This window comes from Aptenodytes patagonicus, chromosome 24 (genome assembly GCF_965638725.1).
Source record: "Aptenodytes patagonicus chromosome 24, bAptPat1.pri.cur, whole genome shotgun sequence".
Lineage (NCBI taxonomy): Eukaryota > Metazoa > Chordata > Aves > Sphenisciformes > Spheniscidae > Aptenodytes > Aptenodytes patagonicus.
Genome location: NC_134972.1, coordinates 6071914 through 6098414, shown reverse-complemented (window position 1 = coordinate 6098414; position 26501 = coordinate 6071914). Strand labels below are relative to the sequence as shown.

At 60.7% G+C, this 26501-nt stretch overlaps 1 protein-coding gene across 1 annotated transcript in view; it reads left to right on the top strand.

The window, feature by feature from the left end:
* Positions 1–18600: 18600 nt before the first annotated feature.
* The window catches only part of NUDCD3 (NudC domain containing 3), a 31950-nt gene continuing 24049 nt past the window's right edge, over positions 18601–26501 (top strand). The window contains exons 1-2 of the mRNA XM_076358812.1: positions 18601–18836; positions 21541–21848. Of these exons, the coding sequence (XP_076214927.1) occupies positions 18639–18836; positions 21541–21848 (506 nt within the window). The 5' untranslated portion in view covers positions 18601–18638. The remainder of the gene's footprint in view (positions 18837–21540; positions 21849–26501) is intronic.

Here is a 26501-nt window from a genome sequence, read left to right as displayed (position 1 = left end):
CCCCTCCAAGGCTCCTCCAGCTTCCCACGCGAGCTCATAGCTCCCCTCCGTTCCCCACAGTGCCTGTTCACACCTCTTCCTGCTGCCCTCCACGTCTGCTCTGACCCTCTTTTTCTCCTTTGTTCATGCTCACATCCCTTTTATTCTCCAGTCTGGATCACTCACGTCTCCTTCCTTCCTCTCTTGGGATGTTCAAAGTCCCTTCCTTCCCTCCATACATGCTGACATCTCCTCCACTGACCCCTGCCTGAGCCCAGATACTCTGCTTGCCCCCGTGTCGGATCCCTTCCCCTCCCAGGATGATGGCTCAAGTGTCCTCCCTTCCCCTCCTGCAGGCTCATACCACCTTCCACTGCCCAGCACTAACCTCTCCTCCACTGCCCCCCCGGGCGCCTCACCTGCAGCCCTCAGGGTTGCCCTCCAGGCACGTGCTAATCCTACCCTTAAGAGAGCCCTGTGCCCCCAGGTGTCCACCATTTCCCTTTCTGGGTGCTCCCTTCCCCTCCTCTCCCCATGCCTGCTCAAGTCCCCCGTGGGGCAAGAAAGGGGTGAGCTGCCTGTGCATGACCAGCCCGTGGGAGGCTGCTGTGCCCATGCGCTGCCATCCACCACCCCCCCGGACCTGCAGCACACCCTCCTGCCCGAATCCCTGTAGATCAGCGCCCTGCCAGGCACAAGCTGGTGACTCCAGCTGGGAGCTGGCCCCAGGGGACTTTATTTGGCATTTCCGAGGGAGCTGAGGGCAGCAAGAGCAGGAGCTTCTGCACCAGCACATCTCCGCTTGGCCCCAGCACTGCCGACCTTGGAGTTTCCCTACCTCGTGCAGGTCCATGCAGTTCGACTGCTCACGCCTCTGCCACTCTGCCAGGAAGGCCTCGTGTGTTTCCTGATGCTCTCAGAGTGCAATCTTCCCCACAAGCCTAATGGGCAACCCAAAAGTTGTCTATGTGTATGTATAGAGGAGGGTGAGATGTCCTGCCCGCCTCCTGCAGAGTCTGGTTCCTGGAGGAGGAACCACTGGCCCTAAGGGCAAGCTGTCTGCGTTGTGGCCGCTCTGCCAGAGGAAGGACAGGCTCTCTGGGGTGGAAGGGCAGAGCCAGACTCCACGTTCCTCCTCCACCTTTCCTGGTGGGCTCTATGCATCTCCAGCCTTGCCAGAACCTCTCTTGCTTATGGTGACAAGATGCTACTACGGCAGGGAAAAATTCCCTCTTGATCCTGGCTGAGACCCAGCCTCTGCCCTGCCCAGGAACCAGGAGAGTCACCTCAACAGACCTGCAAGACATCATTTGGGTGTCCCTTGTAGCACTGCAAAAGAGGGCAGGGAATGGCTATTTGCAGAGCAGGAACAAGGAGGGCAAATCAGAGGTGTCAACACAGGCAACGCCACCGAAGAGCCCAGGAGCCCTCTAGTGCTGGTACAGCCAGTTTCACAACATTTAGCCCCAAGGCCTTTTCCCAGCCAAGTCAAAATTTGAGTTTCCATCCCTTGCCTACTGAAGCCTGTGGACATTTTCATTTCCTCTTTTCATGCTTTTTGTGCCAGTGTGCTTGGGAGACAGCCCATCACTTCTTCTGTCCTTTGGCTTTTCTTGTCAACTCCTCCCTCATGGTCGTATGAGCAGGCGAGCGTGAGGGACAAGTGCAGTGTAAAAAAGGATGGAGTCATTTGCAAGACTGAAAGGAAGAGCCCACAGAAGTAATTGAACGAGCATGTCTGAAGGGCTCTTTCAAGACTGTATCCAGAGAGCTGTTTTTCTACACTTGACACCATCATTACATCAGCCTGTACCATATACCGCTTCCGCTCTCATCTGATGCTCTTTTCTTATCCAATGAACAGGAAGTCAAACAAAAAAGCCACAGGTTTCCACCACATACATTTCCAGTGGTCTCGCTGGAACAGGTTACCCAGAGCGATTGTGAGTCTCCATCCTTGGAGGTATTCAAAAGTCCTGGGCAACCAGCTCTAGGTGGCCTTGTTTGAGCAGAGGGGTTGGACCAGATGACCTCCAGAGGTCCCTTCCAACCTCAACTACCCCATGATTCTGTGATTCCATGTGCAGCTGGACAGGAAGAAGGCGGGTGACATTACGCAGGTGTAGTGACACTGACGGGAAGACCATTGTACATTGAAGAGTCACCAATCCACAGAACAGGTTTCCTGTTTTGTGCTGTGCTTAGGGATTCAGCTTGTTTTCCTTTGATAAGGAAGGTTGTGTCAGGAAGACACATCCTAGTGTGTGCTCCAACACCATGGCAGCTTGGGAGCTGGTTACTTGATCCCTTTTGGAATTGCTCACAGACTCCTCAGAAACAGCGTCTCTGGGCTGACTGGGACCACAGGAGCACATCTGCAGAGAAAGGCAAAGAACTTGAGGTGAAGGCATCTCCTGAAGTCAGATTCCCTGCTCTGGGCAGTCCCTGAATCACGGAACAGTTGAAGTTGGAAGGGACCAAATGCTTTCCAAAGAGCCCCAACGCAAGCTTTCCATAGAGCTCCTTGCGTGCATTCGGTGGTCTTGGCTACAGAGGAGGCCCAGAGAAGAGCTGTCTTGACTCAAGCCAAACACCCCTCTAGCCTGGGATCCCACACCCAGCGGCCTGGTGAAAGGGTGCAAGATCAGGGCAAGTCTCATAGCGCAACCGTGCAGCTCTTGTTCATGCTAAGGGAGGGCTGCTGGTGGTGAAAGACACGCATAGGAGGGAGTTTCCTTGAGGCAGCTACGCTGAGCGGTGGGAAGGCTTGCTGCCTTTGTGAGGAAGGAGCTCCTTTCCTTGGCCCCATCTGCCACATCTCTGTGCTTCTGCAGAACCCGCAGACAAGGATTAACGTGGTATCAGGCAATGAACCTGCTGCTTTCCACGTGCGTCCTGGGGGGATCCGCGTGCTGCCCACGTGAGTACATTTGCTGGGCTTCTCAGCTCCTGCTTGGTAGGGCTGTGTTGCCAGATCTTGCCTGCTCTCGCGGTTATTGAAGAATCCCTCCTTAAAGGAAGGGTTCCCAGCTACCGCCATGCGTGCTCTTTCTCCTTCGTGACTCTGACTGTCCTCACCTGGATTAATGTGGAAGAGGGATTGTGCTTTACCCTCCCGACACAGTTATAGACCCAGATGGGGCGATGGCAAAAAGAATTTTAAAAGAGAGCTTCTCAATTTTCCTGTGTGGTGACTTGCACCCAGGAAGCCTCTCTTCAAGGTTGGTCAAAGACCTGACCTGTACAAGTCTCGCTGGGGACATTTCCCTGGCTTTCCTGAGACTCCAGTACATGAAAAGTCTCCGGAATGACTTCTCCTCGGAGCAAAGGGGAGGAGAGGAGGGACTTGCTGGCCCAAAGGAGGGCTGGGACAAGCCCTGCTGAGCAGATCCACTGATGAGGTGTGGGGCAGAGCTGGCTCTGTACAAATCTAGAGCGTGCATCAGGGAGGGCCTGCCAGGGAGCTGGGGGGCTCTTGCCTGGTTCACGCAGTTACCTGACAGAGTCCTCCAAGGTGGTGAACAGCCTGGGCGTGCTGGTTTAGAACACAAGAGACCTTGCAGTGACTGCCGGCCATCTCAGTCACTGGAAGCAAAGGGAAGGTGGAGCCCTTTCTTCCAGCTTGTGTCTGCTTCTTTCCAGGTTTGAGATCAAGCCACCCCGTGGAAGAACAGCCAAAGACTCTTCCCCCGCAGAGGGATCCAGGGAGAAAGAAGGTAAAGACTGTCTGACTACCAAGCAGGTCTGCACCTCCTCTTGCCTGGGCGGTCACAAAACGCTCTTCTGAAGAGCTGTCTTCTTTCACAGTTGCAGGGAGCCCCCCTGACAAGCGTCTCCACCATCGAAAGAGGCGTTCACCAGGCAACTTGACAGGGGCCAAGGAGGCGAAAGGGGAACAAGGCAGTACAAAGAGGCCTGTGCACAAGTGAGGCTCTTGGGGAAGCGGATGAGGGCAATGGGATGGTCTTGTACTCGTGGGAGCAAGAGGCTTCCGCTGGGCACGCTGTCTGTCTTAGCACTGAAAGGCAATTAGCGCATCTCACAAGGGCTGGCACGTTCTGCTGGACTGCAGGTGCAGAGTTTTGTGAGACACTGCTGTCAGCTTCATGCCTTTTCACCTTTTTTTCCAGTGAAGAGTTTAACCAGCTGTTATCCAGTCTGAGGGCAGCGTTCCAGTCTGAACAGGGGGCAGACTTGGGAGAAAACGTGGCTGAGGAGCAAGAGAAAGAAGGTAAAGCAATGGATGAATCCCGACACAGGCTTGCAGGTTTCCTTACTGCCGGGGGATGGAAGCCAAGGCTACGCAATGCATGCCCGCTGCTCCCAGTTGCAGCTGATCTGCCGAAGGACGCCTCCCCACTCCATCTCATTATATCCTGAGTATCTCTTGCCAAGCACTCTTTCATTTGAGCCCTGTCAGAGAGGACCTAAGGCCTCCTGAGAAACGTGACTCCAAGGCCATCAGGATGGCTGCCGTAGACTGTTTCCCAGCAGGACTGAGCAGCTCTGCCTGTGCTTCTTGTCTGAGCTGCCACAAAGATGCCGTTGTTCTGAGGATGTTTCTCGTGTCTCGCTTGCAGGGAGTCCTCCTGAGAAGAGCCTCCTTCATTGAAGGAAGCTTTCCCCCGTGACATAACCTGGCCTGAAAACAGAAGATGGCAAGGGCGAGCAAGCCTTGGGCGTCAAGCCCCCAGAAAGGTGAGAGGCTTGGAGAAATGCACTGGGCAGGGGTGTGCTCTTGTCCCTGGGGGAGTGAGATGCCTGCATCAGCTCTGGAGGGCTCTTTGGACATGTCCCCCGAGTGGGCATTTTCTTGCTGGAGGGCAAGTGTGCGGCAGGGTTTGGTGAGACTCTCATGTCGGCTTCATTTTTGTTGTCTTCTGGTTTCCAGGCCTGGGATTGCCCAGGCACAATCTGCCACTCCGGGGTCTCTCAAGTCGCTCCAATGACGACACGTGGAAAAAGGCACAGGTAAGGAGAGTGAGAAAGAAGACAAAGTAATGGATGGGTCCTGACAGGGGCTCTGCTACAGAGGAGGCTCAGAGAAGAGGTTTTGGCTCAAGCCAAACACCCCTCTAGCCTGGGATCCCATTCCCAGTGGCTCAGGGAAAGAGTGGGCACAACCATCCCGACCGCTGTTTGTGCCAGGGCTTTGCTGTCCTTCCTGGGAGAGAGCTCGCAGAAGGCCTCCTTCCCGCTCTAGCAGAGCATCTCTCTTCATGGCCGCTCCGGGCAGAGCAGGCAGGCCACTTTCTCTGCCTTTCCCACTGTTGCTGCAGCCCCCAGCCCTGCCCTCCAGCTCCGTCACAGCCCCGTGTCGGCATCTCTGCCGATCCCCCCCTCAGCCCTCGGCCTGTGCTGGCCGCTGTGCCCTGGCTGAGATGAGGCTTCGCGGGCAGCAGAGGCTGCGCCCACATTCCCTGCCCGCCCCACGCGTCGGGGTCTGTGCTGGCACGGAGGCGGGGGCTGTCCGGCACAGCCGCGCTGCCGGGGGCCCGCTGCGCAGCCACTCCGGGCCTCCAGGCTGCCGGAGGGAGGGAGGCCGGGCCGGGCCGGGCCGGGCCGGGGGCTGTCCAGGCCGTCCCGGCGGCAGGGATGCGGCGAGGCCCCCGGAGTCTCTCCTCGCCCCGCGGCGCTCTGGGCCGGGCCGCGGGGGCGGGCAGGGCCGTTCCCTCACGCCGCGGCTGCTGCCGGGCAGGGGGGCTCGGGGGCGATCCCGCTGGGTGCCGGTCCCGGGCAGGGTCGGGGTCCCGGGGCCGGGGAGGCGGTTCCCATGGAGACGGGCCGGCAAGGGCCCCGCCCCGCGGCATGCCGGGAGCCCGCGCCTCCCGCCCCGGGCGCTGCGCTGACGGAAGCAGGCAGGGGGCGCTGCCGGGCCGCAGGAGACGGCGCTCCGCCCCGGGTGGTGCCGGCAGAAGGCGCATGCGCGGGATCCCGCGGCATGCCGGGAGATGTAGTCCTCCGTCCGTCGGGCTGGCTGCGTGGGCTGGGCCGGAAGACTGCACCTCCCAGCATGCTGCGGGGCGGGGCCACGGCCCAGCCCGTCTCCATGGAAACTCCGCCCGCAGGCCCCGGTTCGAAGAGTTAATCCAGACAAGATCTGCCTGGGTTGAGTTTATTGTGAGTTGGGAAGCGCGCGGTGGGGAGAACGTGGGGTCCCGTGGGCTGAAGTTCTTCGGAGAAAGGACCTGCCTTGTTCAGCAGCCCTGCGTTTCGGGTTCTCTCTCCTCTGGGTCGAGGGGGAACTCTCGGATGCGTTGCAGCTGCAGCACCTGCCTTTCTGGTCCCCACATGCAGAGGTGTCTCTGGGAGACGCTCCAGCTGGAGTGAGCGTTGTGGTCCAGGAGGGCCAGACTGCAGGAGACACAAACGATGCCGATGTGACCTCCTACCGACGGCCGTCCCCTCCCCATCGCTGGCAGCGTAAGGGACTCGTCTCTGTGGACATGCCCAGGGACATGTGTGGGGCCTTGGAGAGGCCACGACCCACCACTGAATCCCCGTGGAGATACACGGGGCAGGAGCGGTCTATCTCACGTCACCTGCACCTCTCAAGAGGTGGTTCATCCTACCCGTCAGGGCCCAGAGGGCACCCGCAGGCCTTGGTGGCCCCGGCCAGCCTCGCCTGGGGCCTCTCCCACAGCCCGCCCATGGGCTCAGGAGCTGCTTTCATCAATGGCCAGGCTGGGGCCTTCAGTCCTTGCATAAGCAACACTGCAGCTGTGCCTGGCTCTGGCCCCACCATGGGCCACTCTGAATTGTCCCCAGTCTTTTCTCTGTCCCATCTCCATCTCCATCTCCACATCCATCTCCATTGCCCAAGTGGACCCTGGTTCCTGCCCTTGCCTTGCCTGGGGCTGTCGATGGCCCAGGTTTCCAGCCCCACTCTGCCCTCTGAACCTGTGCTCCGGTGCGATGGGACTCTGCCCCGCCTGGCCTGGGCCACCCTCGGCTCCCAGCACGTCCCCCTCGGGGGTCTGCTCCCCGGCAGAGAGCTCCGGCTGCCTCCAGCCCTGAGCAGAGCCTGGGGTGCCTGGCCCTGGGGCCGTGCAGGGCCTTCCCCACGGCATGTGCCTTGGACCTAGGTTTCAGGCTTGTCTCCAGTCCTGTCTCTGCTGAATGGAGCCCCTGGACAGGCTCTGGAGCCGGTTCATCCCCTCACTCTTTCTGATAGCCTTGGTGGACCCTGTGACCCACACCCTGCTCTGCCCATCCTGCTCGGATACCTGCTGGTGAGGGCATGGCCAGCGTTGCGGCCACCCTCAGCTCCAGGCTCATCCTCCCTCGTGGGGCAGCCCCACGCTTGCTGCTCCCTGAATCAACCAACCTGCTTTGGAAAAACCATTTCCTGGAAGCATCAGTCATGTGGAAGGGAATTGGAATGACTAAGGAGATAGATTTGGTTTCACAAGGCCTACAGATGTTGGGGAAAGGAGACGAGCGTTTGGGCAGAGCCCTGAGGAGCACTGTGCATGGGGGTGGGAAGTCCCCTGCTCCCCCCATCTGAGAGTAGCAGGTCCAACACAAGGTTTTGCCCCTCCTTGCAAGCCTTGGCTTGCCTGCTGCCTGTGGCCATTACAGTTAGGGTGATGCTGCCACGATCCACACTGTGCTGGTTCTGGCTGGGGTGGAGTTAATTTTCTTCCCAGTAGCTGGTATGCGGCTACGGTTTGGATTTGTGCTGGAAGGAGTGTTGATAACACAGGGATGTTTTCATTATTGCTGAGCAGGGCTTGCACAGAGTCAAGGCCTTTTCTGCTCCTCACCTCACCCCACCCCACCCGCGAGCAGGCTGGGGGGGCACAAGAAGCTGGGAGGGGACACGGCCGGGACAGCTGACCCCAACTGACCCAAGGGATATCCCACACCATATGGCATCATGCTCAGCATATAAAGCTGGGGGAAAAAGGAGGAAGGGGGGGACGTTCGGAGCGGTGGCATTTGTCTTCCCAAGTCACCGTGACGCGTGATGGAGCCCTGCTTTCCTGGAGATGGCTGAACACCTGCCTGCCCATGGGAAGCAGGGAATGAATTCCTTGTTTTGCTTTGCTTGCGCGCCCGGCTTTTGCTTTACCTATTAAACTGTCTTTATCTGAACCCACAAGTTTTCTCAGTTTTACCTTTCCGATTCTCTCCCCCATCCCACCAGGGGGGAGTGAGCAAGTGGCTGGGTAGGGCTTAGCTGCCACGACACGCGCCCAGACATGCATCCCATGCGCTGATTCCTGCTCTGGGACTGTCTCAAGAGGATCTCACTCAGCTGGGGATATCTGCAGGGTCAACTTCTCCAGCTTCCCTAGCCATGCCAGGGGCTCCAACAGCACGTGGGCAGCAAGAAATGCCCGACCATTTCCAGGTCTGTCCTCTGGGACGGGGTGACTCTGTTCCAGCAGGGCACAGGTCTTCTTGGGGCAGAACTACCAACCCCTGCACATCTCCAGCTCTCATTCCAGGATGCTCACGCGGACACAAGTGCTGGGGCTGAGTCCGGCCAGGCGCCCAGGCTCAGGACTGACTACCTCCCCTTTGGCTAGTCTCTCTTGTGAGTTTAAGAGCCTGCTTCCCATGCAGGCTTTCATTCAGACGCCTGTACTTGAGTATCTCAATACGGAGCCGAATCCAGCTGACCAGTCAGCATTCGGGCAGTTGACAAGGGCATTTCAGCTTGTGAATGTCTGAGACCAAGCGCTGAACGCAAGCACGAGCCTGCTACGTGCTGGGTACAACCGGAACGGGCTGGCTCTGAATTTTGATAACACCTGCACTAAACAAGAGTGGTGGGTCCTGAGTCCTCCAGGTAATACAGAGAGGAGACAGGCCCACCAGTGAAGAGGCCGGTCACCTGTTGTGCTTCTGCAGAGACACTATTTAGATGGGAAGAACTGCGAGCGTGGGGTTCCCGAAGGAGGAAGGTGAACCGCTGGGCTGGAGGGAGGTCTTGAAAACGGAGGAGTTTGATAGGGACGAGTGCCAGGGGACGATGATAAGAGACCTTGGTCCTGCTTGAGACCGGTAACGACGAGCAGCTGTGCAGCACAAAACCGGCCGCAACTGTCTGCCCAACCCCCCAGGACCAGTAGGTCCCAGGACCCTGCCCCTACAAATCACTCTGGCATCGCACCGGGGGTTTGCAGCGGCACCTCCCTCTTTAATCCCAGCAAATAAATCCGTTTCAGGTACAGGCTGGTCGCTCCCACTGGGAACAGCCGTGGCTGGGCTCTGACGTGATGCGTGTCCCTTGGGGCTGCCCAGGCTGTTGGGGCAGGGAGTCTCCAGTGCCCTGGAGATGCCAGTTCTTTTGTCTCCTCCAGGCAGCAGTAGCTCCTGGCACCTTCCCACCCAGTCCGGGAGCTGCATCTCGTCCCCCGCTGCTGGCTGGGGAAAGCGGGGCCGCGCGGGAGGGCACAGCACCAGCCCTGCTCAGAGAGATGCACCCGAGGAATCAGACGCGCTCTGGCTGCCAGCCCTGCAGGGCCTTTGCTCTTCCCAGTCCTTCTGCTCGTCCCGCCGGGCTCTGTCCACCTCTAACACCTCATCTGGATTGCCGGCAGGGCTGTGTGGCTGCAAGAGCAGGGACAAAGTTGCTCTCACGCCCTGAGACCTGTCCTGCCCCAGCCCTGCCCCATGCCCACACACCCGCGGTCCCATCGGTACCTACTGTCCTCTGCTCAGGACAAGCCCTAAGCACTCGCTTGGAGCTGCAGAGAGGTACCTGGAGGCAGGGACTGACCAACGTCATCCCCAGGCCGGGACAAATTGGAGGATGCTGTATCCAGCCCCATGGCTCAGGATCCTTGACCCAGTGCTGACTCACTGCCACGAAACCGCGCCAGGACGGGGCAGGAACTGTCCACGCTTACCGCTGCGGTGAGGTCTTTACTGGTCTACGCTTTGGTTCCCATCCCCACACCTCCCGTCTCTCCCGGAGCTCTCTGTCATACTCCCTTCTCCTGAGGTAGGCTGGAATGGGGCAGTAGAATTTCTGAAAAGCAAGAGAGGCTTCTCAAGCAGCGGGCAAATGCAGGGGTCTGTCTCCCAAAAGCACCAGCCCCATGGGGGGCTGCAGCAGGGACGCTGCAGACGTAGCGGAGGCGTTAGGAGAATCACTGCCGCAAGTCCCTGCGGGGGTGTCAGGGTCGGACCAGGGGCTCGCTGCGCTTCCCGAGGGGCACAGCTGAGACGCAGCAGTTACCTGCTGGGGAACCCTTGGTTTCCTTTTTTATGGACTTCTTACCGGGTAATCTCGGCTCTCTTCTAGATCCTCCTTTGTCTCTGTTTTGTCAGCCGCCAACTTCAAGACAACACACGCTCTCCTCTGTCATGCGAGGGCAAAAAAAAGAGTGCATTTTGGCTTGAGGGGCCACCAGAGGAAATGTCCCTGCACAGCCCAGCCCAGCCCAGCCCAGCCCAGCCCAGCCCAGCTCAGCCCAGCTCAGCCCAGCCCAGCTCAGCCCAGCTCAGCCCAGCCCAGCTCAGCCCAGCTCAGCCCAGCCCAGCTCAGCCCAGCCCCTGTTTCCCCACAATTTGGGGGAAACAGCACAGCCGTGCCTTGCAGACATCCACACCCCCAGCCCTGCCTGGGGGAGAGAAATGCCGTTCCTCTGCCTGCCTGAAAGTGCTGCTAGTACCCGGGCGTTCAGGGCAGCCATGCTGGCCTGCCAGGCCTGCTGTTCTGCCCGCTCGGCCCTTTCTTGCTTTTCCTTCTCTTCCAGCAAGGCTGCCCGGAGATTTCGTTCCTCTTGCCGCATGCACAGGTAGCACACCTCCTGCAGGGTCCACAGACAGACACGCAGACAGTGTTACTATCGGGTACTGGGGGGTTTCTGTGCCTCTTCCCGAGCCCTTCTGGCTGCAGCATCCTGCTCCTAATGCCGTAACGGCACTTCTCCACTGTTTGCTACGACACGGTGGTGACACGGGGCGAGATCACGTACCTGTCCCGCTCTCCGATGGCCTTTACAAGCAGGGATTTCAGTTTTCCGTCTGCCTTGACGAGTCGTTTTGCTCTTGCTCTCCTGCACAGAGCTCCCCTCAATCACCGGTAGCACACTAAAGAGAGAGAGCGGGCAGAGTTTGGACTCCACCAGATATACTCGCATCTCCTTTGCGAGCACAGGCTTGCGAGTTGGGCACCTGCCTCTGCAGCAGAAGAGGGTTGTGCAGCAGAACTGTGTCACCTGCTCCTTGCCTTCTCCTACACGGAGAAAGAGGTGCTCGGGGTGCTCAGGACTGGGCCCTCTTTGCATCATCTGAAATGACCGTCTCCTGCAGAGCCCCCAGCTGACAATGGCTGGAAGGACTGTCTGGTGGTCACCTTGCTGGGCTTGGGGCTGCAGGGGGCTTTGCTGCTGGGGCACAGTGTGAAAGAAGGAGACGGAGATGTGGGGAGACAAGCGCTACTGCTAGTTAACTGCCACCAGGGCACGCAGGTGGCCCCGGATGACTGCAGAAAGTTCAGTGGTTCAACATCTGTATTGCCTGGAAAGGAGCAAAGAGTTTCTAAGCCCAGCCCCACTCCTGGCTGCAAGACTGTTCCAGTCCTCGAGGCAGCTCTGTAGTGAGGACATGAACTTGCGGGGCAGAAAGACGGTCAACATCCAGCCAGTGCACACAGAATGAGAAACAAACAGGATGAACTGGAAGCGTTGGTCAGTTACAGCTGCCCAAGGTGCAGCCAGACAAGGGGAGGAGGGTCCCTGCCTGGCCTGCAGCTCCCTCCCTCGGCATTCTTGGGGTGATTTGGGGTTATTTTGCTGCGGCAGTGAGGCAAAGCCAGGCTCTGGAGCCGAGTGCGGTGGGACCTGAGGGAGGGCGTGATTGTCTTGAGGCTTTGAAAGGCTTTGCGCCGAGCCCTGTCCCTGCTGGAGGGGATGCTGGTTGTGTTCCAAGACAAAGGCACTGCAGCCCTTGTTGTCGTGTGTGTGTCCCTCTCCTGCCTCCCAGGTCTGTCCTTGTCCCGGGGGCTCTGTCCGTGAGTCCTGCAGGGACCCGTCTGTCCTGGCTCCCTCACCAAAGGGCTGCTTCCCCCAGGGAAGGGGACAGGGGAGTCCCCCCCTGCCATTGCCTCCCCAGCTGGTGTTGACCCGGCCCTGGGGGTGGCTTGGTGCCCTTCGGGGCTTGCCGGCTCTGCTCTGGGGCTCAGCGGGGCAAAACCTCTTGGGTGCCGTTTCCTGGTGCCCCCTGCGCTCCCTCCCCCTCCCATATAGGCACGGAGCGGTTCTGGAGAAACGGCTTTTAATGGAAAAAAAACCAAGAGGAAAGGACTCATCAAAGCTATTATAATACCATCCCACCCCCCCGATACGCCACCACCACCCCCACACACCTCATCCCCTCCCCCTGCCAGCTTGCCCTCCCTCTCATCCCTGCTGTGGGTCTAATCCCACCCTCCCACCCCAGTGCTGGCTGCGAGAGCCCTGCGCTTGCTGGGTGGGTTTGGCCAGGTGCTCTTCCACTTCTTCCCCCGCTTTTCTAGGCTTCCCCTGCTTTTCATGCCCCCCCCCGCCAGGCTGGGACATGCCAGGCTGGGACAGTGGCAGGTCCCTCCCTGTATCCCACCATGGCTCCTGGGGCCCCATCCCGATGGTGGTGAACTGTTCCAGGCTCAGGATGGTGTTGGAAGTCTTGGGGACCCAGCAGTCAGGGGTGAGCAGCTCCGTGGGCAGCGAGAGCGAACCATTGTGGCAGTGGGGGATGGCTCCGCCGGTGCCACCAGGGTCCCCAGGCATGGGGACGCTGCTGGGACCATCCCGGCTGACCAGGGAGCAACCCCGAAGCATCTCCTTGGGCAGTGCAATGTCACCTGCCGGGTCCCCAGTGGCTTGGCTGTGGGGGGCAGCACAGTGGCTGAGGAGGATGTCACTGCCCAGGGGGACGTTGCTGCCTGGGGGTGCCCCCGTGGGGGTGACCGTGTCGGAGAGACTGAGCCGTGCAAACTGCCTCTCCGCGTGCTGGTAGCCGGGGAAGCACGGCAGCAGCACTGCGGGGGCTGGGGCCACCGCTATCCCTTGATGGTTGTAGGGTGCGAGGTGTCGTGGTTGGCCCTGAGGGCTCCCAGGGGCTGCCCAGGCTGGGGGGGGGTCCTGCAGCCCTCATGGCCCCACAGGGCAGCACCCAGCAGCGAAGCAGTGCTGTGGCCGAGCGTGGAGGTGGCCGGTGGAGGCGGGTTGGGGCTCGTCCACTGGTTGCAGAAGAGCCGGGGGTCAAAGCAGCAGCCGCATGGAGCCCTCTGCAGCCCTGTGTGGGTGAGCGGGAGCCGTGCTGGGCTGGGGTGACCCTCCAGGGGCACCTGCCGAGCCAGCCCCCGTCGCCGACATCCCCCGGCTCTGCGCCAGGCACGTGGGGAGCTTGTGGCCGGGGCGCTCCCCATGGGGTGAGCTGCTGTGCCAGCGGGATGGGGTTGCAAACTGGGGAGGAGACTCACTTCTAGGAGGTGAAATGGGAGAGGTGGCCCCAAGTATTTGGGAAATTCTCTGGAAACTGGATTTACTGGGCATGCATCACCCAGGCGAGGGCAGAGACACTCGCCCGGGCTTGCTGAACCCCCATGCCAAAACTGCTGGGGGGACAGGGGTGATGGGGATGCTGGGAGTTCCCCGGGGGTTGGGGATGCTGAAGGTGCCAGGGTGCCAGAGCAGACAGGGATGCCATATCTGCTGGGGGTGCCTGGGGGGACTGGGGTGCCCCCCCCACCGGGGATCACCCAGCATCACCAGCAAAACAGACTCGACTTGGGGAAATTAATTTATTTCCAATTAATACCAGAGTAGGATAATGAGAAATAAGAACAAATCTAAAAACACCTTCCCCCACCCCTCCCTTCTTCCTGGGCTCAAGTTCACTCCCAGCTTCTCCACCTCCTCCTGAGCGGCGCAGGGGGACGGGGAATGGGGGTTGTAGTCAGTCCATCACACGTTGTTTCTGCCGCCCCTTCCTCCTCACACTCTTCCCCTGCTCCAGCGTGGGGTCCCACCCATGGGAGACAGTCCTCCGTGAGCTTCTCCAGCGTGGGTCCTTCCCACGGGGTGCAGTCCTTCACAAACTGCTCCAGCGTGGGTCCCTTCCACGGGGTGCACTCCTCCAGGAACGGACTGCTCCAGCGTGGGTCCCCCGCGGGGTCACAGGTCCTGCCAGGAGCCTGCTCCAGCGCGCGCTCTCCACAGGGTCACAGCCTCATTCAGGCGCATCCACCTGCTCCACCGTGGACCTCCATGGGCTGCAGGTGCATGTCTGCTCCACCGTGGACCTCCATGGGCTGCAGGTGCATGTCTGCTCCACCGTGGACCTCCATGGGCTGCAGGGGAACAGCCTGCCTCACCACGGTCTTCTCCACAGGCTGCAGGGGAATCTCTGCTCCGGCGCCTGGAGCACCTCCTCCCCCTCCTTCTTCACTGACCTTGGTGTCTGCAGGGCTGTTTCTCTCACATTTTCTCACTCCTCTCTCCCAGCTGCTGTTGCGCAGCAGTGGGGACCATGAGCTGCCCGGGTCGCAGCTGTCCCTCACTGACAAGCTGCGTTCGCAGCCTCCTTGTGCCACACAGCAAATGTATTTGTGACTGTTGCCTATCCCAAAAGGCCACCAACTCACGCCCGTGTCCCTGCTGCTCTGCCAGGAGCTTCTGCGACCTGAGCAATGCTTTGTGGGCTGATCTCTTGGACCGCCACTGCTCCATCCCTGACCCACAGCTGGTCCTGAGGATTATGTCCCGGGTGGAGTTCTACGTCCGCTTCTGGAGAAGAGCGTCCTTCTGGACCAGTTGTCCAACTGTGGGACGAGCAGGTGCACGCTCCGCTGGGTGAAGAACCGACTGGACGGCAGGGCTCCAAGGGCTGCAGTGAACGGGGCTACATCTGGCTGGCGACCGGGCACCAGCGGTGTTCCTCAGGGCTCAACCCTAGGGCCAGTGCTGTTCAGTATTTTGATCCACGATCTGGGTGCAGGAGTTGAATGCACCGTCAGCAAGTTTGCTGACGATACCAAACTGGGAGGTGCTGTTGATTCTCTTGAGGGACAAGAGGCCTTGCAGGGGGATCTAGATAGATGGGAGCATTGGGCAATCATCAGCGGCATGAAATCGAACAAGAACAAAAGCCGGATTCTGCACCTGGGAGGGAGTAATGCCGGGCACAAGAATAAACGGGGAGAGGAGTGGCTGGAGAGCGGTCCTGCAGAAAGGGGTCTGGGGGTGCTGGTCGGCAGCAGGGTCAATAGGAGCCAGCAGTGTGCCCTGGCAGCCCAGAGGGCAAACTGCATCCTGGGGGGCATCAAACACAGCAAAAACAGCCGGTCGAGAGGGGATTGTCCCGCTGTATTCAGCGCTGGTGCGGCCTCACCTGGAGTTCTGTGTGCGGTTCTGGGCCCCAACGTTGGATGAAGGTTGTGAAGGTCCTTGAATGTGTCCAGAGGAGGGCAACAAAGCCGGTGAAAGGGCTGGAAGCATGTCCTCTGAGGAGTGGCTGAGGACTCTGGGTTTGTCTCGTTTGGAGAAAAGGAGGCTGAGGGCGACCTCACTGCTCTCTACAGCTCCCTGAGGAGGGGATGTGGAGAGGGAGGTGCTGATCTCTTCTCCCTGGGATCCAGGGGCAGGACGCCTGGGAATGGGTCAAAGCTGCACCAGGGGAGGTTCGGACTTGACATGAGGAATCATTTCTTTACCGAGAGGGTGGTCAAACCCTGGAACGGGCTTCCTGGAGCGGTGGTCGATGCCCCAAGCCTGTAGTGTTTAAGAGGTGTTTGGACAATGCGCTTAATAATTTGCTTTAACTTTTGGTCGGCCCTGAAGTGGTCAGGCAGTTGGACTAGATGATCGTTGAAGGTCCCTTCCAGCTGAAATCCTCTTCTCTTCTCTTCTCTTCTCTTCTCTTCTCTTCTCTTCTCTTCTCTTCTCTTCTCTTCTCTTCTCTTCTCTTCTCTTCTCTTCTCTTCTCTTCTCTTCTCTTCTCTTCTCTTCTCTTCTCTTCTCTTCTCTTCTCTTCTCTTCTCTTCTCTTCTCTTCTCTTCTCTTCTCTTCCCTTCTCTTCTCTTCTCTTCTCTTCTCTTCCCTCTCCTCTCCTCTCCTCTCCTCTCCTCTCCTCTCCTCTCCTCTCCTCTCCTCTCCTCTCCTCTCCTCTCCTCTCCTCTCCTCTCCTCTCCTCTCCTCTCCTAGACAGGAGGTTGTTGTGGGATGAAAAATCAAACCATCATGATCGCCATGGGGACGGACCCCCCAGAACGCTGTTTGCCCCCAACAAACCCCACCCTGACCAACCGCCATGGCAGGTACAGCAGCAGGCTCCCGCTCCTCCTGGTGCTCCTGCCCTCAGGGTAACCCCCCAACCGGCTCTGCCCGCCAACATCTCACCCCATCACCCCTCTTCGCTTCCCCCAACAGACAGGTTCCCTCTCCGGCTCTGATAGCATCGGAAGCGCCTGGCACGACCTTCGCTGCCCCGGCCCCCCGCTGCCCCACAGCTCAGCGCTGGGTGCAGGGTCCCCCTGTGCTCCACATCCTGCCCAGCAGCGCCCAGAAGCCGGCGGCGGCTTTCCTGAGCTGGCGGGGGACAACGTGCAGGTGCAGGACCAGCAGTCATTCACCGCGGACATCACCAATGTCCACAATACGCTCACCTGGCTCAACACCGCGGATGGCAAGGACACCATCCCCGATGTCCCCGATGTCCCCGACATCCCTGACAGCACCGCCTTCTTCAACCAGCTCTCCAGCTTCTCGGGGTATGGGGTAGAGGGCGACTGCCCCGAGGACCGAGTGGCAGCAGCGATGCTGGGGGATGCCGACCCCTCCTGGGGGGCGGTGGTGACGTCCCCCTTGCCAGACCCCAAGAGGAAGCAGGGCGGGGTGGCGGCGGTCCTCCTCACCTGGCTGCCAGAGGGTCCCACGGAGCCTTTTCGGGAGAGTCCTACGGAGACTTCAAAGGAGAGTCCTATAGAGAGTCCCGTAGAGAGTTCAGAGGAGATTCCAATGGAGACGCCTATGGAGAGTCCTCTGGAGAGTTCCCCGAAGAGTCCCCTGAAGGGTCACCTGAAGGGTTGCCCAGAGGGTCCCCTGAAGAATCCCCTGAAGGGTTCCCTGAAGGCTCTCCTGCAGCCAGCATCCTTCCATATCGATTGTCCAGCAGTTTCTGCAGAACCCGCTATCTCCGTGAAGCGCTGCAGACCAACCATCCAGGCTGGAAGGTATGAACACGTCAGCTCACCCGAAAAGCGTTGGAAGGGGATCCAGCAGCAGCCGGACTGCTGAGGGTCTCCTGCTTCCCGGTACGACGCAGGAGACGCCGGCGCCGGAGGAGGAGGAGGAGGAGGAGGAGGAGGAGGAGGAGGAGGAGGAGGAGGAGGAGGAGGGATGAGCGCTCTCACCCTTTCCCACCTCATAGGAGCAGGAGTTACAAGTTATGGGTTATGAATTAGAGAACTTGCAGGTGAGAACCTCATGCCACAAGTGATGAATTAGTGAGTTCACGAGTTAGAGGAGTCTGTGCGGAGGGGACGGAGCCCTTGTTTGTGTGTTCGTCTGCTTTCCTGATGAGCTCATAAATTAAAGCTCAATTTACAGAGTACGTTGTCCTGTAAATTTGAGAGATCCAAACGGACCATGACAGGGGACATGGGGACATGGGAGTGGGGACACGGGAATGGGGACAGGGTGGCTGGGGACATGGGGAGATATGGGGGGGCATGGGGGGAATGGGGAGGGGGTGCCCAGGGACACGGGGGCGCACAGGGATGTGGGCATGGGGCCAAAGAGGGGGATGGAGCTGTGGGGGGACAGGGACAGAGGGGTGGCGGGGAGCGGGTTGTGGAGGACACCAGTGACAGGGTGACAGTGCCGGGGTGCGGGGCTCAAGCAGGGGGAGCTGCCCACCTGCGAGGGCCTGAAGGACCCTGTCGCCCCCCTAGATGTGTGTGGGGGGGAAATGGGTGCCGCCACCCCCCATGGGACACATTCACGCTCCTGGGGGGCAGGACCCCCGCACCCCCGGAGGTCATGGTGGCTTGTCCCAGCGGGCCCAGTGTGGGGCTGGGGTTTCAGTCTCATGGGGTGATGGCAGTGGACGTGGAGCCCAACCCGCCACCGGGCCCCCCCACGGTGCGTGGGCTCTTGGGGTGCTGTGCCCCACGGGGACCACCCAGGGCGAGGCCAAGAAGTGGCCCCGTGGCCCCCCTGGCTGGCTGCAGTGGGGCTGGGGGGGGGGCGGTGAGTGCCGCGGCGGGGCAGGGGTCCCACTGGCGCTCTTGGGAGGCTGGGGGTCCCCAGGGTGCTGCAGCACAGCAGGGGGGCCCACTGGTGCCATTGGGGTCTGGGGGTCCCCACAGGGTATTGAAGTGGGGGGCGGGCACTGGTGCATCGGGGGGCTGGGGGGTCCCACGGCCACTCTTGGGGGGTCCGGGGGTCCCCTGGGTACTGGAGGGGGACGAGGGGTCCCATGGGTGTCATGGGGGGCAGGGGATGCCACTGCCACTTTTGGGGGGCAGGGGGGGTCCCCTGGGAACCACGGCAGGGCGGAGGGGGCCCGTCGGAGCGGCCGGAACGGCGCGGCGCGGCGCGGGTTCCGGGCGGGCCGAGGCGCGGGGTGGGGCCGAGACCGGAAATGCGGGGGACGGCGCGGAGCGGACCGGAAGCGCGGCCGGGCGCGGTTGCCGTGACAGCGGGCCCGGAGCCGCCATGGAGGCCGCGGCCGCGCTCACTGACATGTACGACCAGGCGCTGCTGGGGATCCTGCAGCACGTCGGGAACGTGGAGGAGTTCCTGCGCGTCCTCTTCGGCTTCCTCTACCGCAAGACCGACTTCTACCGCCTCCTCCTGCGACCCGGGGACCGCCTGGGCTTCCCTCCCGGCGCGGCGCAGGCCATGGCCCTCCAGGTACCGGCGGGACGCCCGGGCCTGCTGCACTCTCCTGGCCTTGAGGGTCTCTCGGGGCCGGCGGTCCTCGGCAGGCTGTGGCGGTGACGAGGCCTGGCCGTCGGGTGGGAGGCGGAGGCCCCGGCGGCCGGTGTTGTCCCCGTCGCTGGGCCTCACCGTCCGCGTTTGTCCCCTCCGAGCCGAGCGGGCCGCGTTCCCCGGGCCTGAGCGGGTGTCTGCCAGCGGGACGGTCGGGTCTGCTCTGCGACTGCAGCGGTGGAGATCCGGGCAGGGTGAGGGAGACCGTGAACGGGGGCCGGGCAGCGCAGCAGCCCCCGGGGTAACCGACTCTGCCCGGGGAGGTGGAGGAGGAGGCGGGAGGGGTGTTCTGGCAGGTCGGGCGAGGGGGTGGATGCTGACATGGGTGGGAAGCGTCACCCCTGTAAAAGGACGAAGAGCCCTGGGGGCAGGTGGGGACTGCAAGACCCTCATGGAAGGAGCCGGGGCGCGATACCCCTCTCCGAACTTGGCCCCGGCTGAGGACGGCTGCCGGCGGCACAGTGGGCAGGCCAGGCTCGTGGTGGGGCTCGTGGGAGCAGGGAGCCTGGAGAGCAGCCGAGGGCAGGCGGGGGCCCTGGGAATCGTGTGGGGAGCTGGTTTGGGTTCTGCTCAGCAGGAGCTCGCAGCCAGCACCAGGCTCGCCTCGATCGTAGATGGGAGACGGCAAAAGCCCTGACCTGCTGTTTTCGCGGCCTGGCTGGGCTGGGCTGAGTGCTGGGGCAGCGCTGGAGGCCTCTGACTCAGGGCTCTTCTGGGCTGTCATTAATCTTTATTAGCAGGCAGGAAACGAGCTCGTAAAACTGGGGGTAAGGCTGGATTTGGGGTGTTGGTCTGCTCGGACCAGGTGAGTTTCCCTTCCCAGGCCTGGCAGGCGGGGGGGTGATGCAGGCAGGCTGACGGGCAATCCCTGCCCCTCTCCCTGCGGTGGTCCGCGGCATGAGGGGGTCCTCATCACCCCCCGACTCCCATGTCCCCGTGTCCCAGGATTAGGCCCTGCTGTGGGAGTGCACTGGGCTCTGCAGGCGAGTGGGGAGCCCAGGCAGGTCTCAGGCTGCAGAGGGGAGAGCACAGAGCCCAAACCACTCGGCAGTGGGGCAGTGACGGTGGGAGACCTGTCTCGTGTGTCCCCTGGGGACCGTTTCGGGCTTGGGCACGAGGAGGGAGGCACAGCGCTGCGGCCGCAGCGTTCGTTCCCCAGAAAGGTGTTGGCTAGGGCGGCCTCGCAGCTGCAGCCACAGGGACCCGAGGCACAGGGAGGGCGCGGGGGGCAGTTTGGAAGGGATTAGTCCCCTGTCCCGGCTTGGCTGCAGCCCAGGGGAGGGACACGGTTTTGAGCTGTCGCTCTGCACGATCTGCGTGGGCTGGCTTGAGCTCGGGCTTTGGCTGGGGAGAAGGGGACGGGCACCGTGGCTTCGCGCGGAGTAAAAGCGATTGCAAAGAAGGAAGCAAACGGAGCGGGGATGATGCCCAGCACTCGCCTCTCCCGCATCTTCATCCCACGGGCTTGTTCCTCCGCGGGGCAGAAGCCCGGAGTGAGGGGCATGAGCACGCACCACGATAAAGCTGCTCCTGTCCTGCTGCGGCTGCGCTGGCAGGAGCCCTCCCAGAGCTGTGTCCCTTTGCCTTACACGGCCTGTGCCCGGAGCAAGACTCGATCAAGTGGCGCCGCAGGCCAGTGTGCGGCTTAGGGTCGGTCTCCTGCTGGAAGCATTGGAGCTGGCTCTGAAATATTCCCGGGAAGCGAGGGAGGGCTGCGTTCGAGGCTTGCTTGCTTTCCAACGTGTGTTTACAGTGACAAATAACCTGGCACTTGGATGGGAGAAGCTTCAGCTCCTTCGAGGAGCAGGCGCGGGTCCCGGATGGCCGTGCCTCCCTCGGCTGCATCCCGCAGTTGTGGCTTTAACTTTCAACCTCCAGCCTGCGCTAGACGGGCACAGCTAAAAGCAAACTGCAGGGTGGGATTACATCTTCTCCTGCTGCCACTGCTTGGGCAGCGGCCTTCTCACGTGCCGCACCTCAGGGCAGGGAGGGATGGCGTTTCTCTGAGCAAGTGCATGTTTTTAGACTGGATCGGTCAGTTCTGGCTCAAAACCCCACATGAGGTCACTCTGCTCCTTCTCCTGTGCTGGCTAAGAGAGCTCCGAGTCCGTTGTTCAGGCTCAGCCAGCACCAGGTAAGCCATCCCCCAGCTTCTCCTGGGGTAGCTCATCCCGTTTGCACCTCGGAGGTTTGGTCTGAGCTTCGGGCTTGCAAATTGCCCCTCGGTGACGCTGGAACGCAGGGCGAGGGGACGCTGGAGGGGCGGCGGCTCCCTCGGAGCCCCCTTCCCAGCCAGGAGTCAGAGCTAATTGCTTTTCCCTGGAGTAACCAGCCCTTTTCCCAGCGGCAGAGGGATTTCAGCAATTTCAAAGCGGCTCCCAGGAACTCGGGCATTCTCCTGAGATGTGTTTTAACGTGGCCGTGTGAGTTTTGAAATAGTCAGCGGCTGGTTTTGTTGGTGATTGAAGCAACTCGGTGTAGGGAGTGGGGGGCGTGTGGTGTCTAGAGAGGGAGGGACAGTAATGAGTGCCCCAACCGTGCGATGCTTCTCCTCTCCTTCTCCCCCAGCTCCTCAGGCAGAGCTTGGCAGCTTGACTACCCGCTCGGTTTGCTTTTTATCTTTCAGGCATTCAAAGTCTTCGAGCGGATGGCTCGGCAGGATGATGAGAAGAGGCGCCGAGAGCTGGAAGCGAAGCTAAGGAAGAAGGAAGAGGAGGAGGAGGCTGCCGCAGCCGCTGAGAGGGTGAAACTGTCCCCTGCAGCTCAGGAGGTTGAGGTAGAGACAACAGCAGAACACGTCCCAGCACCGGATGCAGGGGGAGCTGTGGGGGCGCAGGAGTCGGCCGTAGCCCAGGACGCAGCCCCCAGTCCTGTGTTGGCGGAGCCCCCGGGGGCCGCTGCCCCGGCAGAGCCCCAGCCAGCAGAACTGCCCACGTAAGGGTCTCTTACTTTCTTCGTGCTCCTGGCAGGGGGGAGGCAAAAACACCGAGGTGGTGTTCGCTGTCCTGCCGTACAGCCCTTTTCTGGGTGGGGTGGCCCCCCTCTGCGGGCACTCAGCCCTTCGGGAGGCTGTGAGGATTTCCCTTGCGGGCTCCTGTGGCTGGAGACGTCGTGGAATTCCCCACAAGAGGGCAGGGGTTTGTCCTCCTGCGGGTGGTTTGGTGTCTCCCCCTACGCTCTGAGCAGGGAAGGTGGCGCGTACAGCCCCGCAGAGCTGGGCTGGTCCGTGCGGCTTCTCCTTGTGCTGGTTGCGGTGAGCAGTGTCCCTTTTCCAGCGCTTGACGTAGCGCAGCTGGGCTGATGGTCCTGTTTGACTGTTGCAGCTCTGGGAAACCCAGACACCATCCTGTAACCCTTTTCTCACAGAAATTCAGTGTCAGACTCCCCTGGTGTGCTGTGAGACGTCCCAGCAGCCGGCTAGGAGCTTGCACAGATACCCGCGATACCTGTGAGTTGGTGCAGGCAGGCCTGGCTGCGTGGCAGGCAGCAGGGCCAGGCGCGGCATCCAATACACGCAGCAAAAAATGGGTTCGGAGACTTCTGGAGGTCTCCGGCCCAAGCCTTTGCTCAGCGCAGGACCAACTTTGAAGATCAATCAGGTGCTGCAAAGAGTTTTCTCTTTAGCTGTGTTCTTTCGCCAGACTCGGTCGCTTTCAAACGGGGCTAAGCAGCCTTGGTTTTTACAAAAACGTCCTTGTTTCAAAGTCCTTCCAGGGTATCTGTGACTCTTCCAGCTCGGCTCTGTCCGATGAGCAGCGGGAGGTGAGCTCCAGCGGGCCGGCATGGCCTTTATGAACCGCTTACCCGTGCAGGGTTCGCTCGCCCTTCCCTGGGCGTCACCTTGACCCCGAGCCGAGGCAAAGCTGTCTCACCTGCTCTTGGGGCCTCGCACGCCGTTGAGTTTCAAGCTCCTGTGTCTCCTCACTGCCTGAGTCAGTGCTTTGCTTTGCCTCGGGGAGCGATGCCGCGAGCAGGCCATGGCAGACCGCCGTCTCCTTCCTTTCCCAGTGTCTCTCGTGGTCAGAGCCCCAAGCGATGGCCGCACCGTTCCCCACCCCATCACTGCTGCTTTCCTGGTCATACGTGGGGTTTCGCTGCGGTCCGTCTCCGCTGTCCCACTGGTGCTTGGCGAGGAGGACAGCTTGGGACAGTGATCCCTGTCCTCTGGGCCAGGTTTAGACACATCAGCGGTGAGAGCAAGCCACTGGAGAGAAGCAGGCTTTCCTGGGAGAGCCCCAAGTCCTGGAAGGATGGGGATGGCCGATGCCCACGAGGGGCAGAGAGGATTCGGAGCCCAGACTTTGGGGGCTGTTGGCCCTTGGCGTGTGGAAGGGGTGATCTGAGGACCAAAATCTTGGGGGCAGTGGAACGATAAGTGGCAGGACTGTGGCAGAGTCAGAGCCTGCAGCCTCGGCTCCAGGCAGTGGTAGAGAGAAGGGCCCGAGCGTGGCAGCCCTTGGATGGAAGGGGAAGGGTGCCGGCTGCGCCCGGGCAAAGTGCCTGCCAAGTAACTTGATCCACTGGGGAGGAGGAGAAGGACTCATGCTTAATTCGGCTGGTCTGACACACATCCCGCAGGATAAAAATAAGCCAGAAGCCAAAAATGAAATCACCTGAAAAGCCACGTTCTGCTGCCTGTGCCGGAGCTGTCCTGCGAAAGAAAGATTGTCCCCGGGGCTGTCAGTCTGACACCTCTCCCAGTGCAAAATTAACGAGCCAAAAAAAGCCCTGTTAGAGCTGGCAGGTCTCTGCAGCCGGGCTGCGCGGCCACGGTGCTGACCCATGTGTCTCCAGCCTGGCTTTATCCTAAATGGAAAGGAGGAGAGATGCGAGACTGCAAGTGGGAAGGAGCTGGGGCTGGCCCGAGCGCCGGCTGCTTGTGCCCCCTTGCAGTCCACGTTTGTTGCATTCCGCCACATGAAATTTCGATTCAGGCCTTTTGTTGTGGGGGCAGCAGCTGTTGCGAGTGGTATTTAGCTGCCTGAAAACAGATGTCAAGGCTGCGGGAAGGAAACTGGAGGGATTAGGAAGGAAGCTGAGGGCTGGTGTGGGCGCAGGACGTGTCTGATGGGGACAGTTTCTGCTGCCGGTGGGGAGAGCCGGTCTCGTGTGCTCGGCCAGGTGCAAAGCTCAGCCCTTGCGTCCTCCGCCCTTGGAGCGTCTGTCCTGGCACAGCCGGAGAGTGGCCCCTGACAGACTTCAGACACGCGGGTGCTGTTTTGCAGCCTGCAGACCTGGCATCGAATGCAAAGCCCTGCGTGGCAGCTCTCCTGCTCAGGTCTAGCCATGAAAAGGTGTCTTCAGCTGAATACAGGTGCCCCTGCGGCCTCTGCCCTGCCTGGTGGGCTTTTCTCCCTTTCCTTTTCCTGCCTGCGCCTGCTCTGGCTGCCCCAAACATGCTGGCGGGGTAAAACACTCGCAGCCCCCCTTGGCGCCTGCCCAGTTTGGGTGTTTGGTGGGTGAGACCGGGCGCAGGAGAACCCCTCCAGCGAGGCTTTGCAGCCCGGTGGTTTCCAGGCCAGAAGAACAGGGTGTCTGCGGGCTCTAAGTAGGGCAGAGCAGCCAACAGGTTTGTCAAACGGCTGTAGTTGGTTTCTGTGCCTCTGGGGGGCACTGGAGCCCCCCGAAATGCAGCAGGTACCAGAAGCGGGCGTCCTGGGCACCCCCCGACAGACTATTAATAATTTAACCGGCTGCTTAATTCTGCACAGCCCCTTCTGAGCAAAACCCAGAGACACCAGCCTGGTTACGAGGGGCGCATGAATAATGCGCGACTTTGGCAGGAAGAATGCAGAAAAGAGCTTAAACGAAAATATTTTCCATCTCCCTTCCTCCCCCCACCCCACCGCTGGTGAAGAAAACCGCTGCCACCAAAATCTATATAAAAACTTGCTCATTCTGTCAACCTGACTGCTCCGTAAATGTAGGGCAGGTACCATCCCAGATCTGCCAGCTCCCATCAGAGCCTCGCTGTGTGCCTGGGTGCTGTTCGTGAGCATCTTGCGAAGTGCAGCGAGATGGTAGCAGCTTTTTCAGGGTCAAACCAGAAGGGGAGAGCAGAATCAAGCCGGCTTTGCGGGTGCGGAGGATTGCCCACAGGTGAGGAGGGTAGCAGGGCTTGGTTCCTTGCTCTGCCAGAGGCTTGGCCAGGTCTCCTCGCATCCCTCGCCTTCCCCGCCTGTGAAACGCAGGTGATGCAGTTCCTCTTCACTAGGAAGGCTGCCCCATAAACACGCTGAGGACTGGGGTGTCTTTGGGGTGACCCACGTGCCAGGAGCTGTGCTGAGAGGGACCAGAGGTCTTTGTGCCGCTGAAGAAGCCGGCTCCTCAGCCCGGCTTGCAGCTGCCCTGGGCGTCCTCACTATCCTTCCCTGGCCGTCGTGCTCTCCCCACCTTGCCGGGAGGGCAGAGGGGAGCATGCCCCCCTTGCACCCCCCACCGTGGGGCTGTTCATTCCGGGAGCGTACGGCCAGGGCCGGCGTTGCAGCTGCACATCTCATGCAGGCCCCAGCTCCGACTCTTCCCCCATCTGCTCCCAGAAGCCATCCTCGCCTGAGCTCAGCTCCTAATTTTGAACACCTCTGCCGCCCAGCACCCTCCCCTTCCCCCAGCTTGGATTTCATCCTGCATATATTTGCCACACAGCATTTAAAATAGAGCCCGGCAGCCCACGTGTGGCACTGCGCAGCCCGGCCTGGGCGCTCGGCTCGTGCTTTCCGACTCTAGTTCCTGGCTCCCCTCTGCTCCTTTCTTTCTCCGAGTATGAATGGGGGGGAAAGCTCTCCTTCCCGCTGTTCCGTGTGCCCCATCCCGGGGATTACTCCGTGTGTGGGCAAGAGGTGGTGGCAGGAGGTTAGGAGCAGCAGCTCTGGAAGCCTGTGCATGATGGTGAATGCCTCACCTTCATATATTTCTCCATCCAGCCTTTGCGTCTCTCCTGGGTGCTCCGGCCAGGCATGCTCAGGATGGGGCAGCTCTGGGCTGTGTGGGGTGTTCTATTAGAGACCATCTTGGACCTTTGAAGAGCAACCCGCTGGAAAGAGCAGTTTGTCAGGCCGGGGAGGTCTCCCAGAGAAGGATCTTTAGGGCTGGACAGATGTTGAAGGATTCCCCCCAGGCGACTCCAGTCTGGCTCCTGCCTCCCCCGAGGCAGCGGAGAGTTGGGGGAGCTGCTGGTCCCTCTGCTCCCCTGCCTGTGTAGGGCCACGGCTTAGGTCGGAGCAGGCTGGCATGGAGCCGTGGCACCCACGTGCCCCAGGTCTGGCTGCCTTGCTGTGCACGGTGTGCCCGGGGCTCGAAACGGGACCAGCGGGACACGGAACACCGGTGAGTGCCGGGCGGGCCAGGGAGGATGTGCAGCGCCTCGTCCCTGGGGAAGGTTTGCAGCTGCTGCCAGGGGACTTGGCATGATAACTCGCACTGCTGAGCCAGAGCAGAACGAAACCCTGGGGCCTCCACGGCCCGACTGTTCACCTCATTCGGTGTGGAGAGGGAAGAAGAGGCTGTAGGAGGGGACTGTGGTGAGAAGGGGGCTGTTCATGGCTCCACGACTGCCTTGGTCGGGCCTCGAGGGAGACCCTGCCGGTC